Source organism: Anarhichas minor, unplaced genomic scaffold (assembly GCF_050575085.1).
Source record: "Anarhichas minor isolate MPS153535 unplaced genomic scaffold, ASM5057508v1 ptg000041l, whole genome shotgun sequence".
NCBI lineage: Eukaryota > Metazoa > Chordata > Actinopteri > Perciformes > Anarhichadidae > Anarhichas > Anarhichas minor.
In genome coordinates this window covers 2228468-2247430 of record NW_027466487.1, presented here as the reverse complement: position 1 = coordinate 2247430, position 18963 = coordinate 2228468, and the positions used below count along the sequence as shown (strand labels likewise).

At 40.1% G+C, this 18963-nt stretch overlaps 1 protein-coding gene across 1 annotated transcript; it reads right to left on the bottom strand.

The window, feature by feature from the left end:
* Positions 1-5658: 5658 nt before the first annotated feature.
* twist1b (twist family bHLH transcription factor 1b) lies at positions 5659-6165 on the bottom strand. Its single transcript, XM_076109472.1, has one exon. The coding sequence runs from the start codon at positions 6163-6165 to the stop codon at positions 5659-5661; it is 507 nt and encodes a 168-aa protein (XP_075965587.1).
* Between the last annotated feature and the right edge of the window lie 12798 nt (positions 6166-18963).

Genomic DNA, 18963 nt, shown 5'->3' with positions numbered 1-18963 from the left:
TGGACAACTGAAGAACACAAATAATCATTCCCCTCCAATGAAAAATCTGCTTTTATTATCTGCAAAGTTTTGCAATGTCTTTGTGTACGCTCACGCTGCCTTCTGATTGCCTGTTTATTATTCCAGCGTTTCTGCTGAGCCAATGGGGATCCGGCCAATTCCAAAAGGTGCCAAGTCTTTTCCAACCTTTTTCCTGTCTGTGACATCATTGTGCATTCCCCTAAAACACACTGATCCGTGCCTTGTCTGCAGCCTGGGTGGCACACATCACACGCAGCAAAGGTTCAACACAAGGTGCACACGTTTTGACTGCGTATCAAAGGACATCTCTGGTCCTGAGAGCACATCGCATGCCTTAATCATGCCGTCATTCTTCATGACCAGTGCACCTTTCACTGTGATGAAACGCTGACCTGTTATGGCTTCACATTTTCAGTTGAAATCTGTAATTTGCCAACTTAAACATTGTGTGTGTCCACAAGCCTTCAAAAAGATTCAAACAAGCATCTATTTAACATTTACTCAAACAGCCAAAGGCGTACAATTCCTCCTGTGGTGTCAACTTTTCTCCAAATATTTCAAGAAATAACGTGTCAACGTTACCTAAAGGGCCTCACAACTTTCTGGTTGTTTTATAATCTCAGGATGAAAATCGTTAAATGTTTGCAAATTAATGTTTATCTGAAAAAAAGGAGACACATTATTCAGCACTTGAGGATTTTGGTGTTCTTTCTGCAAGTTCACCTTCATTCCTAAATGCAAAACCATATGATCAAAGCAACATATGATCAAAACTAGTTTTCTTTGTCTTTTGCAAGATGAAAGAAAAAAAAATGCAGTTTGAGATGATCTGAACGCATAAGCAGTAATCAGAAAATCTGCCAAATACTTTTGAAGCCAAATACCAAATCACCCTTCTTTGTTGTTTTATGTTCTTATCAAGTAAGTGCAGCGCAGGTGTCTGCGCCATTTACACATCAAATCTTTTTTCAGCATTGTCTATCCTCACTTCTCGATTCCAGGTTAAAGATACACTATTTGACAACTGATTTGTATAAAGACAATGTTTTATATTCGGGGGAAAATACTTTTGAAAGTTGGATCTCCCACTGGTTTCCACAGTGATTGGATTTGTTAGTTGACAACTCTCTAGATTCAGCGGTTGATCATTAAGAGCGTAATCTGTGACTTCAGGAGATACGTTTTGAATTGATGATGAAAAACACAACACTGTCTGTAAAACTTTCTAAACTTTTGGAATTTGTTAAAACTTTCGTCACCAAATAATCTTCATTATTTGCAGAGATAGGAGTTCCGAAGCACGTTTGGTCCTGATGCATTTTCTAAAAAGTCAGTCTCCAGCTCAGTGCGCAATGAATTCTCAGAAACACACCTGTGCTTGTGCATACAAAGAAATGAAAGGCATCCACGGTTGTATGTTTTTGAGTTAAGACAGGATTGTTATCTTAAGCTTGAAGTATGCGTTGGCAAATACAGTTAAATGTTAGCTTTACTTTGCAGTTTAAACAGAATGATGTTGTTGCACAAATCTGGTGACAAAGAAACTCAATTAATCTGACAGTGGTGGTTGTTTTTCTGTTAATTTTAAATCTTTAAACCAAAACAGGTCAAAACTTCATCATCTTCCTCCTGCAGTGATCAGAGAAGGGAGTGGAAATATCCCACGTTTTATTCTTTGACCCACAGTTCTTCATAACTTGAGGCCTGATCTCATGGCGCTGTCATCTGAAAAGGTATACGCGCAGCTGCTGTCAGCTGCTTATTCTCAACAGCAACAGGTCATTGGACCTTTAACAGGTACTTATAGCTGCCATTTCTACAAGTAAGACATTTCATATTTCTTGGCATTTTGTTTGATTCAACTTTTTTTCTCGAACAACAGTTTGTTGCACCAAAAAGGGTTTTAGACTTTTAAGAGTTTTATGGAGTCGATGGTACACAATGTGGCTGTTTTCAACCTGATTTTTCGTGGATCACAACTGCTCTGCTTCTAAAATGCCCTCTCAACAAAGAGCTGCATTCTAGATGTTAATGTATTCAATACTCAGCAGACTCCATATGCAGGAGGTATGCACTGTTTCTGTTTAGCCTCTCTTGTGTTTTCTTGCCTCAAGAGCAATCCTGTACTCTGATCTTATCTGCTTATCAGCTACTCCTGGCTTTAATTTTCACTTTCTGAGGTATTGTTAAAGGTGTGGATGAAACCGAGTGTGACCCTGAAAAAGTTTGATTACCAACCAGAGGACTTTTTATTTCTCACTGAAACTCAAAATGGAAAATCTGGAATTCCACTTGTGGAAATGGTTGTAAAGTCTGCACATGTTGAGCTCAGAAATAAACTTTTTAATGCAACAACATAGAACAAACTTAAGCCATCTTGAGTGTATATGTTGTTCATTGTTTTATAACTGTTGTATAAATGATTCTAACAGGCTTTAGCATTATTATCAGTCACACCATATTATTTTAAGTAAGCTGCACTTAAAAACTATTCAAATAAATATTTTTTTAAATGCAAAAAAAATAGGAGAAAGAAACTATTGAAACTTGACATAATTTAAAAAGAGGCAAAATCTGGATGTCAAACATAATAAATGATAAAAATTAAATTAATATAATTCATGAAAAACCTGTCTGAAGTGATATATCACCTGTCAGCTGCTGATGCACGTGAATGAACTGCGATATTTGGTTACAAACCCGAGAGCTTTTATTATGAAAACAAATCTATAGACAGAATCGACAATTATGAATTGTTAAGCCAGGCGCCCATACAGCATTGTCAAGAATATGCAATAATAATAATATATGTTGTTTAATAACTTTTGATTTAAATCGCAATAGATAGATTTCATATCAACTTTTTCTAAACTGCACAAAGACATTCAGAGCAAATTATCCATTTGAACACATGGAAGCATGTTACTCAGATAATAAAGAAATAGAGAAAATTGTAAATTGTAATTTGATATAGTGCAGTCAATCTAGTCTATTTATTATCATTCAAGTTATCGTATGACACAACAGTTCTATGTAGGCTTAGTCAAGGGTTTATGTGTCATGCATTTCTGTTTTTCTCCCAATAGGATGATAAATTCTCACCCATTTTTTAGTTACTCCCCTCCTTCAGCCCCCTCCCTCCCCCCAAACACACACACACACACACACACACACACACACACACTCACACACACACACACACACACACACACGCACGCAGGCTTCAAAGAAGCCTGCAACTTTGACGGCAGTAGGCCCGTTAGTGTTGGAAGCTTTGAAAAAACATCCTGATCTGCTCGTATCTTACAGCAAAATAAACGAGTCAACATCTCGCGCAATGACTCCTACAGACTGTCCACCTTTTCTTACAGCCTACCTTTGTCTCAGCGCGGTCAGCCAGCTCCATGTTACTCCCCGCAGGTGGCCCTTTTATTAATCCATTTTAATCAAGCCTATACTGATGATCTGAATGTAGGACTGCAGACTCACAGTTCGTGTCTGTGTGGAAGCAATGCTCCTCCGAGCTCTCTCTCTGCAGAGTAATGCGCTGCACGGCGAGTCTCTGCACAGTCTGAACATCTGCTCGTTTCACGTGACTTTTTTTAAAAATACTAACATCTGTTCTAAATAGGTTTCATTCTGTGCCTCTGCATCGTGTCAATTGCCAACTCCTCTCTGCCGAAAAAAAAGGGAGAGGAAACCTATTTTAACCTATTGCATTGCATAAGAGCTGGACATTTCAAAAAGAATAAACGTTAGTTTTTTGTGTGATGTATATCAATTATTATAAACTCTGTTCATGTATCTGGTTTTGAGTGAAAACTTAAATGTATCAAGGTTCAGAAACCGCTGTTCATTAATCTGGACTGGGTATGTGACGCGTTTCCCCCCCAACATTTCAGTGAGAATAGCCTCTATGTACAGACCTACAGCCTATACCTCGACGGCCTCCTTAAATGTCATAGACATCTGGGAATTCCATACATGCCTCGCAAGCCAATTACACACCTTCAAACGGGCACACACTTTGATTCGGACAGTGAGAAACACTTTCCCAGATCGCTGAGATCAATCACAGCACGATAACAGTTGCCTATGAAAGATTTATTTAGTGACAATAATCGGGAATATTTTGGTTGTTATGTTGCAAATCTTAAAAATCACAAGAGGCTATTGCCATTTTCCATTTACGATTGCAGCATTTAAATTGTGTCATCATGAATGCTATGCTGCATTAAAACAGAAAAACGAGTTAGTTTGACAAAATGTCTAAAATCCTGAGCACTTAACTGTCTCGCTGTTTATGTTCAACTGCAGGCAGAAGAGAGACTGTAGCATGGGTCCAACAGCAGGTTGACATGACCCCAGTGTAACTTATTTACTTATAATGGTGAGTCCCAGGTCCTTAATCCAACTGTAAACAAATCCAGGAAAAGGGAGAGTGAGAGAGAAACTGGAGCCTGCACGAAGCTTTAACATTTTTAATTAAAATGGAATTTTACCTTCGTTTACACAGACTTACTCTGTTTTTTTTACAGCTGATTTTTTTCGATAATACTTTTCCTCATGTTTAAACTGTGTCTTAAATAGTTTTAGTCATGACAAGAAAAATGTATTTTTCTTTCTTCCTTTTGGATGTGTAGCGGTATATAAAAAAATCTCTGCATGTTTCTCGCTTTCACTCAAGCCAATAATAACTCCATTTGTTTTCCCAAGTGACTGGCGATATAGTGGAAGCTTTTGTCATTAAATCTGATGTGAAGTACAGGCCACGTGATGCATGCATGAAAGGTATTTCATTTAATGTGCAATTTACGTTGCCCACCATTTGTTTTTGCCTTAGGAACAATTAAATTAGCTTTGCAAAAAAAAATATAAAGAAAGAAAGTCAAAGGCAAACACTTTAATCGTCATTTTGTTTAATGCAAAACATATACAAACATTTACAAAAAAAACAATAGTAAAAAATAGGAATGCATTTTGTATTTCAGACACAGGATCTATTCCTCAATGTAACACGTTTCACCAATAAATAAATAAATGTATTTTTTTTTTCCACAGGTTGGATCCACACAGTCAGTCTATAATGTGAGCTACACCACCAGTTGACAGTCTCACAACTGCTTTGATAATGCACTTTGACCTCCACAGAAATAACTCCTAAGACATGCATTTAAAATGTCTTTTCCTTCAGAAAAAAACACATGTTATTTTTTTTTAGCATTCGTCGTCAACAACATGAAAACGCTTCAGAATGGGAGTGTATGGAGCTAACGCGCGGCTGCTGGTCCCATATCGGGCCTCTGCAAAATGATCCCCCAGAGCTTCTGCCGTCTTTGGTTTAAATAGAGGGATCCCATGTATCCAGCATTGGACTCCAGATTTGTCCCGTCAGAATGTGATAAGTAGATTCAGCAGTCACCTGTAGGTTAGACAAGGCATTCATTGATTAAACTGTGCACAGGGGTCCACAACATACTTTGGTTGCATTACGGTACAGCCATTAAATAACATTTTCTAGCGGGGTATTCCCCCCCCCCCCCCCCCCCCCCCCCCCCGCCCCACAGTTGAAGGCTTGGATCATGCGTTTTAAACTGAAAATCAAGCGTACCATTTAGGGCATCATTTCTCCAGATGTTAGTGAGACGTTGACATGGACCAAGCGCCCTCCATCCTCCACACGGAGAAGGCGTAGCTCAGCCTCTCGTGAGCCACATAACTACAACTAGACATTTTGGCGTCCAGCTCGTCACTCTGCAGCACCTGGTACAGGAAGTCGATGTATCTGGATGCAAGTTTTAGGGTCTGTATTTTGCTGAGTTTGTCCGAGGGCAAAGTGGGGATAATTTTCCGCAAAGACGTGAACGCCTCGTTGAGAGACTGGGTCCTCTGTCGCTCCCGGACGTTGGCCATGACCCGCTGCGACTGGAGATCCTCGAACGACTGGGGGCTGCTGCTGGTGGACTTCTTCCCTCGTTTCCCAGGGGTCGGGCTATCTGAGTCCTCCCCGTTTTTCCTGCTCGGTCTCTTCTTCCTCCCACACCTCTTCGGCTGTCTGTCCAACTCCCCCTCGCTGTTGCTCAGGCTGTCCACAGGAGAGACAGGGGAGCTACTCGACTCTTCCCCCAGATTTTCCTCAGACATCTCCTCTTGGGTAGATGGCAGCGAGAAAGTGTCCCAACACTGATATCCCTCTCATGAAGTCACGGAACTGGTCCACCTGTACGTCTATCTGGCTTTGACGACACCAAAGTATCCATAGATGGGTTCCTGGGAGGACAAGTCTTCTGTGATACTTAAGAAACTTAGGCAGTTCTTATAGGCTGCATGGCGTAAACTTTTTGGGGAGGGACACGATTGGCCAAGAAGATGAATTACGTGAGGCGAGGGGTGGGAGCATCCAATGAACTATCAGAAACGCTCCTAATACGAAGTCAGAGAAAGAAAAGACAACTGAGTAACGTTGTTTTATTCCCACATCATTATTACAAAAAACAACCAATTAATAATCATGACTCTAAAATGATTTTCGTCACATCTTTTTATATCAAGTTCATATTGTCGAGGGGAAATCGAACTGGAAATTGTCTCATTATGCATGTATGCTAAAAGGGCCCCCGAAACGAAATCGCGTGTAAAAAAACGCCAATTATAAACTAAATTAACACATTGTAACAGCTTTGCTTTTGCGCGTCTAAAGCAATGCATGTTTTTTTTTTATCCTGAATCCAATAAAATGCATTTTGTCCATCACATCGTTGCTGCTATATGTTTGCTATAGTCTCCAGTAATTGTATGAGCTGACACTTCTTTTTTTCAAAACAGTTTCGTGCAACGTTAATTAGTACATCTCTGCAGACCAAACCCACACGGAGTTTGGATTTATGTTTCCATTTAGTCTTTCTTAAACCAAGTGAGATCAAAGTACTTTTATACATAGGCGACACATGATCCCAATCTAACATTTTTGACATGCAGCCAGTATACTGCAGATTTTCAAACTTTTCCTTGGAGGACTGTTGAATGCTCTAATTATGTTCCCCACAAGAGGGCATATTTTTTTGTATACTGTAATAAATCAGACCATAAAATATTTGGAAAACTGTCGTAAAATAAAGTTTATGTTTCTTTTTTTTATCCATAAAACAATACAATCAGTGATTATTCCCCGTTGGTTCTAGTCAGAGATGAGGAAAGAGCAGCTCATGTGTTTAAGAACCTCTGGTATTTACTAGTTTGGTGATACAATATCCATCTTGTTTAGTGGAGGATTACTTTGTTTAGGTTAAGATGGCTGTGGTCCACAGGAGCAGCATCTGGTTCAGGAAACAGGGGGGCAGTCCGGGTCAGAGGTCACAACACCAGCGAACATCTATTTACATCCTCGGACAGGCCTGAGAGTGAAGTATTGTTCCAGGTGAAACACGGGCATTTTTATGTGTAACATTTGACATTTTCACCAAAGAATTTGTCACATTTGTTACATTTTCTGGCTCAAAAATCCACACTCATTCATGTATATCAATATGCTGCAAAGTAAAGGTGGAATTTACTATCTTGAAGTTTGTAATCTAATTTATGACTGGAAAAGCATGAAAAAGAGCAGCTCAAGCCTCTTCAAGGTGAGTGAACCTGTTTGCTGGCCCTGTCCATGGTGCTGATCTCAGCACCCACCACTCTCTACCTGCTGCACCTCACAGGTAAGCAGGTGGAGCTCCAGCCACCTTGTCTGAATCCTTTTGCCATCATTTTTCTGCTGTATCTGGTGACAAATGTAACAACAACTTAGTAGAATTTACTTTTTATGTTTAATCTCGACAGCTTTTCACAGAAAGTGTGTGATTCTGTGTGCTTTTTAAGCGAGCCTTGAGTAAATTGTCCTGCATACTTTTTTTAAAGAGGTGAGAGGGAATGAGGTGAGATGGCATGCAACTGTGGATAGTCAACATGGAGAAAATCTATTATCATGGTATTTTTGACGGAATACCTCGATATCAATATTGCGACGATAGAGTTAATCATTGGTGCTAATATAAAATATTTACAAAATTATATTTTTGATGACTAGATGTGGGTGTTATGACTGAATGGGTGCACGTGATAGAAAAGCCTGAATTATTTAAATATATCAGTTGACTGTAATGCAGCCTTTACAACTATAAACACATATGTCACATTACGATGTTAGGATATCCAAAATCTAAGACAATATTTATCTCGTATCATGAAATCACTATAATTATTGCCCAGTCCTACACGCAACAAATGTCTGTTGTTTCCTTTATTCTTGTTATTTTTGTTGTTTGTCTCTTGTTGAGGCATGTTTATGATTACAGCAAATAAAAACCATGAACCAGTCCGTCCAGCGATGTTTTGACGGCCTGGTCAACATCTTAGACCCCTCGGCCATTAGGGAACACCATCATCCCTTACTTTAGAAATGATGATAATGCAAAAGCTACCATTAACTCCTACATTTACATTTCTTGGCAGATTGCTCTGTTGAGTTCAGCTCTTTGCTGCTGAAGTGACTCTGAGAAAACACAGCTGCTTCTCGGGAATATGATGTCACCACAGGACAACTCCTCCAGTGTTGATCTTTAATAAAGACGAAACCTTCATCAGTCAGTCACAGACTGTCAGTGCCTAACGATTACAAGTACACGAAGAGGAGATAAACAGCGCTGATTGTTTTTCGGTGTGTTTTACCGCACGTTGCCGTCCGCTCGGCCTGGAGTGGTGGCTAATAATTGATGAAGAAAGCCTTTGTCCTTATCAATGAGCAGTGAGTGGGTGTTATGATAAAGTCAAGTGTATATTTCTGACTCATGCAACTTGACACACCAGTCATGAGTGACCCCGGAGCATCATTAACCACCCGCCCCCGAGGTCACATCAAGGCAGACACAACTCAGGCTCTCACTCACTAAGTCCTGAGCCACAGCCAGATCCACAGAGACCTGTCTATTTTCTCTGCTCGGGCCTTGGAAGGCAGTGTTTCTCTATCAGCCTCCTCATATCTATTAAAATAACAAACCACAGTCCTCCACATATACGAGGCTCCCACAATTGACCGTGATATTCATGTTCACTCCATTAAACTTTAACCGCAATGAGTGCGCGGCCAGCTCGCCAAGATGGATCAACTGCATGGGATGAGAAAAGACAGCGGTGCGTTCTTCAAAGAGCCAGTCCCAGATAGCCTCTAATCAACCCTCAGGACTAACAAGGTCAAGCAGTTGAATGACAGCATGTTTCCTCAGCAAAGGTCTCAAAATGTCCCATTGTGTCGAGAAATCCAGACATCATATCAGGGGATTTCTGATAACAGCAGTCCAGTGGTGCACGATGAGAGAGAGGATCTGGGATGTTGAATCAGGAGGTGAGGATGAAAACAGGCCTTTATAAGCTGTCTGGACACATAGGAGCCAAGACTGCTGAAGTTAGCTGTAAAAGAAAGCCTTTGAAAGCAGAATGCTTTGATGTTACAGGTTCTAATCGTGGTTCAAGTCCCGTATTCTTGGAGCAGAGCACAAGTTCACCATGTCAGAGAAAACTGAGCTAAACCTGCCCATTCCTGGAATCCTATCTCATAAATAGTATTGATTTTTGTAGAGCGAATGGCACGTGAAGAGCCGCACATGTCTGTATGCACATGTGTGGGTGTGAGAGATGTTCTGTTAAATCTATTCACGTCGCGCTAATGACTCTGTGGGATATTAGACAGCTCCACCGCACAATGACACCTTATTAGCCACGAAGAACCAACAAACCTCCAGTATGTTTTCACAGCTTGGAAGCTCAGGGAGATGTGGGGTCTGTAGACGAACTGGCATCCAAGCAGCACAATCTCTGCTACACACACACACACACACACACACACACACACACAGTGCGTCTCACTTGTCGAACTTTACTCACAAAGTCACTGAATTCTGCATTTAACCCACATAACCTCGCTTCCTGTCAATGAAGATGAACGTCCGCACATACATTTTGTGCCCTGGCCACTGCTAAAACGTAATTCTCGAGACCACCGAGCCGTGCCTTCTGCTGCCTATAAAGCTTACTGCCACCCAGCAGACCACACACACATTCACCAAGGCTGCTGCAGCATGGAGACCAGTGCACTGACCCATGCAGTGAAAATATCTGTTCACAGAGTTACAGTAGCTTTACCATATTGTGACGGGACTGTAGGAGCTTGACAGGTGCTGCTGTAAGTTTAGAGATATCGTCTGCATCTCGCTCAGAAGGAAATGTGATTCATTTGTCACTGTTACATGGGTGAGAATACAGCTTTTGATGAACAGTCAAACCGATACGATCATTTTGAGGGCTGCAGTTTATGGTGCTGCTGAAACTGTATTGCGTTATGAGGTGTTTCTAATAATTTGTCCACCCTGTTTATATCAAGAAGGGTAAACTAAACAGAGTTCTAGCACATATTAGAAAATGAAGAAAAAGGCCTACAGTATAATATGTATAATTAAGAAGTCTGCATACACTAAAAGTAATGTTAGATAGGAAAAAACAGTGAATAATGGTAACTGTGGCTGCATGTCAGTACACACTATACAGCCAGTCAACAAATTGTTAACTGTTAAAAGTTAAAAGTGCCTGTTTGCACGATCAAAGGATGGACGTTTGGGTAGTAGACCGCCTCTCATCCCATTCCTTAGGTTGTTTCTTCTATCCATGGCACTGTCTGTAGCATACTGTATATATCTATATATATATATATATACATAGATGTATACTGGTATCTATACAGATAGTTTTGGTTTTGGTATCTGTTTTTTTGTGACATTTGTCGCCACCTTAATACAATGCAGTTTTGTTTTTGGTGCTCATAACATTGAAAAACGGCTTTTGTGAAACAAAATCTTTTCAGAAACAATGCCCCAGTTGCCTTTGATAATCCACAGACCTCGTTGTTTTTATAGGAACAATTTCATGCCGATGAATCAGTCTCGATGAAATGCATATTGAAAGTAAAACAGGTCACAAGTCCTACACAGTTCATCTGATGCGGACATGAATGCTCTCAAATAAAAGCTAAAGGTCAGCACCTTAACCTCACATTTCCTGCTTTAATATCAGATCAAACGTGTTGGGGAAGAGAGCCAAGACGACACATATGTGTCACTTCCCTGACTGCACTGTATGCGTTCATAATAGTATAAAAGTCACAATATTAAACATGCCTTCAAATATACAACACAATATAACCCTTGACACTAAACACAGCAGCAGATGGAACTCCTTGGAATGTTCTCAAACTACTCCTTCTTACAAAACTCTTTCAGTAAATGATGGCATGCGTGGAATGGAGAGCACATCCACATCCACAAGTGCTATGCAGGTGCACGCTGGCAATCACGAAAACAAGAAACAATAAATTATTCTCGTACACTGCTGTCATCTTCCCACGAGCTAGTTCTTCTTTTATTGTCTCATAAATTGCGCATAACTGACAAGATGACTTGGCAAAGACCACCTGGTTGGAACGTCATCAGTCATGCTCCCAATATGAAATAATAAAAAAAGAACTATTGTTGTGAATAACAGCAGTGTCTTTATCTTCATCTGTGGCTTAAAGCCCAGCGCAATAACCCTGGCAGAGCATATGTTGGAAAGAGTAACATGCCATGTCACATAGACTTATGTAAGTGATGAGCATAATGCCAGTAGTCCAGTGTGGTTCTTCGCTCTAACCGCGAGTGCTGCGAGGAGTCCCACCACAGTCCCTGTTAATAAAGACTCTGTGAGGAGAGAGGAGGTCAAACAGAGTGCTCCAGCTGCACATGAGGATGAATAGCGAACAGGGGGGATGATGGGCAGAGGTGTGGGGGCGAGGACCTGGGGAGTGATCCGGAAAAAGGAGGGTCTCCCATCTTTTGCCAACCCCCCCCCCCAAAAAAAAACAGGAGTGTGGAGGATCACACCGGCTGCTTATCAGACAAATAGATAGATAGACAGATAGATAGATAGATAGATTGCATAAAAACTAAATTTCATAAAAAATGTGATGGTTTATGTTTTTTGCCTTTCCATATCCAGCCAACAAGCATGCATGATAAATTCAAAGACACTCTAACAACCCTTTGCAGGCAGTAAATTCTATATTAGGTGAGGTAGTAACGGCACGAACTCTCCTCTGAACCGCAGCTGTGTTCCCATCTCCCCCAGATTTCTGCTCACCTCTGCTCCTCCCTGTGTGTCAGTTAGAGGCGACCTCCTCCTTCAGTCAGACCAATCTGTCAGGACACAATAGGCTACCTCTCCAGCAATGTTGTTTTTGGAACGGGAACCCTTCAGCCCTGCTTGTTCTCCCTCTCTGTTGACAGAAATTAGTCAAGAAGACACTCTTCTTTGAGGGATTTATCTCAATTGACTGTAGATTTTACATTTTTTTTTCTTTCTCAGGGAGTTGTTTACTTTCACTCATCAATGTGGAAGTCGTGTCATCACGGCCACCCAGCTGGGGATCTCTTCAAGATGTGAAGTCATTCAGTTTGGTTATCACTTTCAATGTTTCCAATTAGAAGAGCATAAGCATAAACAAGATTTGAATTGCCATACAGGCTTTCTTTACATTTTCTAGATTTTCTCATCATTATACCCAGCATGAGATAACTTCTCTATCAGGATAAAAGTGGTTTGACTGATGGCTCGAATCTGTTTAAGACATTACTTGCTGTTGTGACGTGTAGACACCTGCAGTTTAGGCTGCTCTCACATAACGCAACATAACATTCTTTAAGTTATGGCAGGTAACAGGAATGTGTCTTTATTCTACAAGAATAAGCAGCCGTGGTTGTGATGGAAATTTACTTAAGTACAAATTGAGATAGTTGTTCTTTACATGAGCATTCCCATTGCTACTTTATACTACTCCACTGCATTTACTTTTTACTCCTACTTATTTGATGGACATAGTATTAGTTACTTTTCAGATGAAGATTTGACTTAAACAAATGTTTCCCAGCCTTGTTGCATTGTAACCCCCTTACAAAATTGCAATAACCTGTATGAAAGGTGCTACATAAATAGTTTTGATTGACTGATTCATATGTTTATTTCCCCTCATAACTTCTCAGATGGTTTCATTCACATGTCTGTTCTGACCAAAGAGGTGGTACAATTATTACAAATAAAAAGGCAAAGTTTTGGAGCCCCTGGATTATTATGAATGAGTCTGACCTTCGGTATAGTCCCGCATACTTAGATAATCAGTTGTTTCGTTCATTTCGTATGTGTTTTCTTAAGGCTGTATAATTTGTATCCCATTACTTACATTATAATGGCCGGTTCTTTTATTTTGAAAGAGTAATGACGGTAGGCGAAAAATACGCAGGTGTGTGTCATTGAAAAGCAGGAGGGAGTCCTCGTACCTTTTGTTTGTTTTGCCGGGCGTAAGGTTTGTCAATATTTAATTTCCTGCTGAGATTAATATTTAGTAGTGTTTGTACTTGTTATACATTTAAAAATTGTATTCATGCCATCAAACTGCAACTTATTTTGGTTTTAAACCATTAATTAAACTATTTGCGATTTATTTTCGTCCTTTATCGTTACTTGGTGACATTTGTAAAAGTAGCTTCAGTCAGTGAACATAAAGGTAGCCTGTTTTACAATTGATTCCGTTAGATTATTTGAATTGACGAGTTAATAATAAGCAAAACGAGGCAAAAGGCTAGCCGTGTGCATCAATTGTTACTGTCCCCTGGAAACTGTTTCCATCGTGTGTGCTACTTACTTGCAGCATGTTTGCGTATTTGGTTGTTTTCTCTCTATTTGCAGCTATGTGTTGGCACAATTGGCGAAGATGTTTCTGCAATTCGCTTTTTTTTCTTTCTTTCTATTTGCATGTGTTTTCTTACAATGTATCTCGTTAACAAACAATTAATATTCCTTGGCTTTGCTACGTCTGAAGAAGTACTGTATGCGTCTATGGAGCTGTGTTTAGGCATATTGCAGCTACAATAGACTATGAAGCAAATCATGCCTGAATTGGAGTGGTTGGAACTGCATTTTTAGTGTGCTTTTGATTGACTTCTTCTGTTTTTGTGTGATTTTAGTTTAAAATAAAGCGAGGAATCATTTAATTTCGAGTTAAATAGCCTATGCTTGGCCTGCCTGTTACACCCTCTCAGAGTTTATTTTGTTAGGTGAAAGGAGTACAAGTAATGAACTATTCTTAATGGTACCTTTTCCTGGGATGTGAATACTTCTTCCACTGATTGTATCCAGAGTAATCCTTAATACAGAAGCCAGTAGTTTATAATAATTGCTCATAGGCCTGAGATTTGAGGATGGAATGCGGTCTGTTAATAGAGCTTGTGTTGTTAGATTTATGCCCTTTTTGAGAAGAAAACAGCCCAGTGGTGAAGTGCTCCTCATCAAAATGTTGTGCTGCAATCCTTAACATTCCCAAGTCTCATTCCTCCTCCATCTGTGTTTTAGATTATTGACGAACTGGGAGTGTCACGGTTGGTACATCAGGCCTGTCAGCAGACACGCTCTTTGCACCTCCCCCTAACTATCGTGGTACACCTGACAAAACCTCTTTCTGCAAGATAGGATGTGATCATCAACAAAAATAAACTAACCTTCTTACGAGGGGAACTTTAGAAAGACTTTGCTATTATTCCACTGATGGGAACATAATCTCAGTGGATCAGGGACTTTGTTGTGGTCTGAGGTGCAGATGCTTTTCTCGGATGTTTATCAAGAATATTTGGGCTTATTTATGTCTTGTAATTTTCCTTAATCTTTATCACGGTGCTCTTCTGCCTTAACGAAACTTGGTTTCTGTTCGGTTGGTTGATGGAAAAAGTGAGATTGACTTGAAGCAAAATGAGGTGTCCAAGGAAGTGGATGGTTATTACTCACGAAGCCGCTCTGAACGCTGCCAAACACTTCAGGTTGTTTTTTTCCTTGTGAGTCATTTGGTAACCGAGCTTCCTCCTTCCCAGCGGTGGTCATGGGAAGAGGCTCCAAGCAGGCTGTTAGTCAGCAGAAAGGCATTGAACTCTGGGCAACGATCGACACCTTGTAACATACACCGCAAACATTTTCAGCTAAAACTGGAAATATCACAGACCATTACAGGTTTACAAAACTTCAACTGTCTTTATTTTTATGATATGAGCAATTTCTATCCTTGGTTATATTGTTTAAAAAAGGCTTTGTTTTCAGGCACCTTGTGCATCAGTATACGCAATAAATGCATTTTATGTTTCCCATTTTATAAATTCAGAATCTGCTGTAGTCGTTTTGTTGTGATAGGGTTTCCTTTTCCTAATGTATGTGGACTCCAAACATAGTGCAGGTTGCTGTGGTCTCACTATTTGATCCTTTACTTCGTGACTAAAACACCAGTGATAAATGAAGTGCGACCATAGAAACTGTAACCCCTTTTTCTTTCTTTCTGACTTTTCTAATTGCTGAACTTTCTCCTCTTAACACATCATCTATTGCCAAATTATTACGGTGCAATGAGAAGGGGAAGGAGGGTGAGGAAAAGTGGGGTGGAGGAGACACCACCACTACCTTTTGCAGCATGCATAAATCACCAGGCTAATAAATTGAAAGCTAAATGACTTCTTGCCCTCCACATATATCATGGTGGCAAACCAAATGAAGCCGTATATACCCCAGAGGACAGAGGAATGCTTCTGTTCATTCCAGTGATTTGTAGATGCCCCCATGGCTGTTGACTTCAGAAATCTGAGTCGAACTGTTTGGACTCATGCATGTTTACTTATAGCAGCATGGTTATGTGTATCAGAAATCAATTTATTACGACAAAATACCCCCAAAATCCATTCATGTCTACATTTATCCTTCTCCATTTTTAATTATACTTCCAAACCATCACATTTTCTGTACAACTGCAATTTCTTGCTGTTTTTTGTTTTACCTTAAAGTAAAATAATGTGTTCCCGACCTTTATTATTTATTACTTATGACTTGCCATGCTGAAAAATTCAGGGAACTTATTGTGTTGCTGTCATGAGATAATTTCTGTTTCCGATAAAATACATGATGATCCCATTATTATATTTTAATATACATTAAATAGGTGTTCGTTACCAATAACACATGAGACTTAATATAAATGAGGAACTGTGGAGAGAGCACTGAAACTCTCAAGATCGATACAATGGCGCCACCCACTGGGCTGAAACCACCAGGGTCTGTGATGCTTCAAGGTGTTTTGGGGTTTACCATAAAAACACACAGCACTGTTTTGCAGATATACTGCGCAAGCTTCTGTATAGTAATATTTATTTTTGATACCCACATTTATAAGAGTGAAATCAAGTTTAAATAACTGAATACAGCCAATAATAGTTTAGATAGTTGTGTTACTGAGAAAACATGAAACCGTTTGAGGGCAGGATATAAAATGCTTTGCCGTAATATGAAGGATAGTCGACGTCTTCTCAGTTAATGTATCGTTCAAATTTCTGTGAAAAAAATATGCACTAATGGACTAAGTTTGTCTCGGCGGTTAGCCGGGACAAGTGCCAGAGGAAACAGCAATTTCAGCACTTTTTTTTCCTCTTCTCCTTAAAGAAAATAATGTCCTGCCAACCTCTCCTTAATCCTGCCTGGATCACCACAGCAGGCTGAGCAGCTGAGATGGGCTTTGTTTGGGAGGTCTCACCTTGTCCGTCGTCCCGATGAAGAATGGGGTCCGTCTGGGACACTTCTTGAAACGAGTCTGTGGTGAGTGTTTTCCTTGAATGAACAAGACCAGGGAAAATGCAATGAAATATACATAAAGTATGCTGAAGAAACTTAATGTGCACATCAGAAACAAAATCTTAGCACGTTAGCTGTGTGCCTCTTTTAGAAATGCCGCAGTAAATGATTGCACTTTAGAGTGCGAGAACATTTTCAGAGTCACATTTTATTCTGCAATGATTACAGGAGACAGAATCTGTATTTTCTTCATTCAGTCAAATATTCTCACACTGAAAGGCAGCACTCTGTGTTGCCGCAGGAGTGTCGGTGACAAGGACTTAATGTGTTAATTCATTGATGTGTCATGAGGAACAGCAGGGAGCTCTGAGTGAAACACAACAGCAGCCTGGAAGAAGCTGTGTACTTCAACACATATTCTATAATGACTGATATGTTATGTTTTTTTTTTTGATCATACAGTTTGCATTGAGAACAGCCTTTCCAAAGTTCAAAAGAGAGATGTTAGTCAGCCCTTCTTGCAACTAAAAATGCCCTTTTGTGAGTGAAGTGGTAAAAATAAGACAGACCGCGGTCTACTGAGAAGTGGATGAGTGAATGTGGTACGTCAAAAACAGACGATTGCATAAGGCAAAGTGTTGTGGTGGCTCTGTTGTGGTATAGAGTTCCTGTTTACTAGAGTACATTTCCTGCTCCATAGACTGGGGTAATGCCAGGAAACTCGAAGCAAGCAAAGTAGTTTTCTCCTAATGGAAACTGAATCATTCAGTAACAAAGCCCATAATAATGGCGAACAAAGGCTCACTTAATGGTGGAAAAACAAACCGTTCTGCTAAAAGCAATTTTACACCACAAACATCAAAACAACGGATGAAGATTATTGTGTAAGACTTGCATATCAATGTTTTCTCATTGTAAATGGATGACAATGACCTCACTGGAGGCTGAAGGTAGTATTGTAATACAACATTTACACGCCTTTTAATTTGAATGCCCAATTTAGAACAAAAAAAAACGGGATGAAAGTAACAAATTACATTTTTTTGTTTTGACCTATTTAAGAACATATCCGTGTCAATATGTAGTATTTGGCGACATCTAGTGGTGCGGTTGCTGATTGCAGCCACATTAAAATTGTCCCGTGTTCCAAGCAGATAAAAAAACTACGGTGGCCGATGCGAAAACGTGAATGGTACTATTTAGAGCCCGTTTCTTTTGTTTCGTCTGTTCCGGACTACTGTAGAAACATGTCGGTGCAACATAGCGGCCTCCGTGAAGCAATGTGATCTCATCCGTGCTCGTTATGCTTTGCCCCTTGGGCAGAAGCCAGGCAGCCTTTTAGTATCCTGATGCTGAGGGTTTGGGTAAATGTTGTGAAACAGTTGCTGTTAGGTCAAGGAAACAAAACCACTAAGTAAGGGTTAGAAAAACAAAATCATGGTTTGCCATAAAGTAAGTAACGTAAAGTAAGCGACAGATGTACTGTCGTGTGACTCAGTGGCGTGATGTTGTGACATAACGTCAGTAAAAAAAATCACTCAACTTTTGGTTTCACAAGGGACACAAACCCAGGTCTCCCGAGTGAAAGTCCTTAGTTGTAGGCTTCTTCTTGCATACTACATCCCTTGCCCATAGCGTCTAATAATGATGCTGATGGGTTTACATGGGAGGAAGTCGTAAGCCCAGTGAGTCTCATACAGACGCTAAAGTGTGCGTCGAGCAGTCATTCAGATACAATGAAATCTGCCAAATCGGGACAGTTTGTTTACAGGTTCTAGCCCTGCAATCTCGTATCCAGAAACTGTTCCTCTGTTTTTCATTTCATGTACATTTGAACAGAGCAGAATTTGAGAAGTTATATCTAAACGTGCTCTTAGTATTTTCAGTAACACCAGGTAGGATCATGTTTCCTGTTGAACCCAGTGAGCCACTCAAGTTACAGACTATTGTTTAGGAGTCAGAATGGGATCATTTCCCTCCATTTAAATACAGCTTGTGGGAGGCTTGATTTTCAGCTGATTCTTTTAGGTCTCCAACAAATATTTGGGGAATCAATTATATATAATGTCCTTTTTCACTCACTTTGTGGTCAAATACAACACGTCCTCTGTTTAGTATTGGCTTGTAGCCAGGTGAACGAGGTGAATGTCAACCAACCTCCGATACCACGACTATCTAGAGGCTCCGTCATTGACATGTGGAGGGCTGTAAAGGTCAATATGTTTA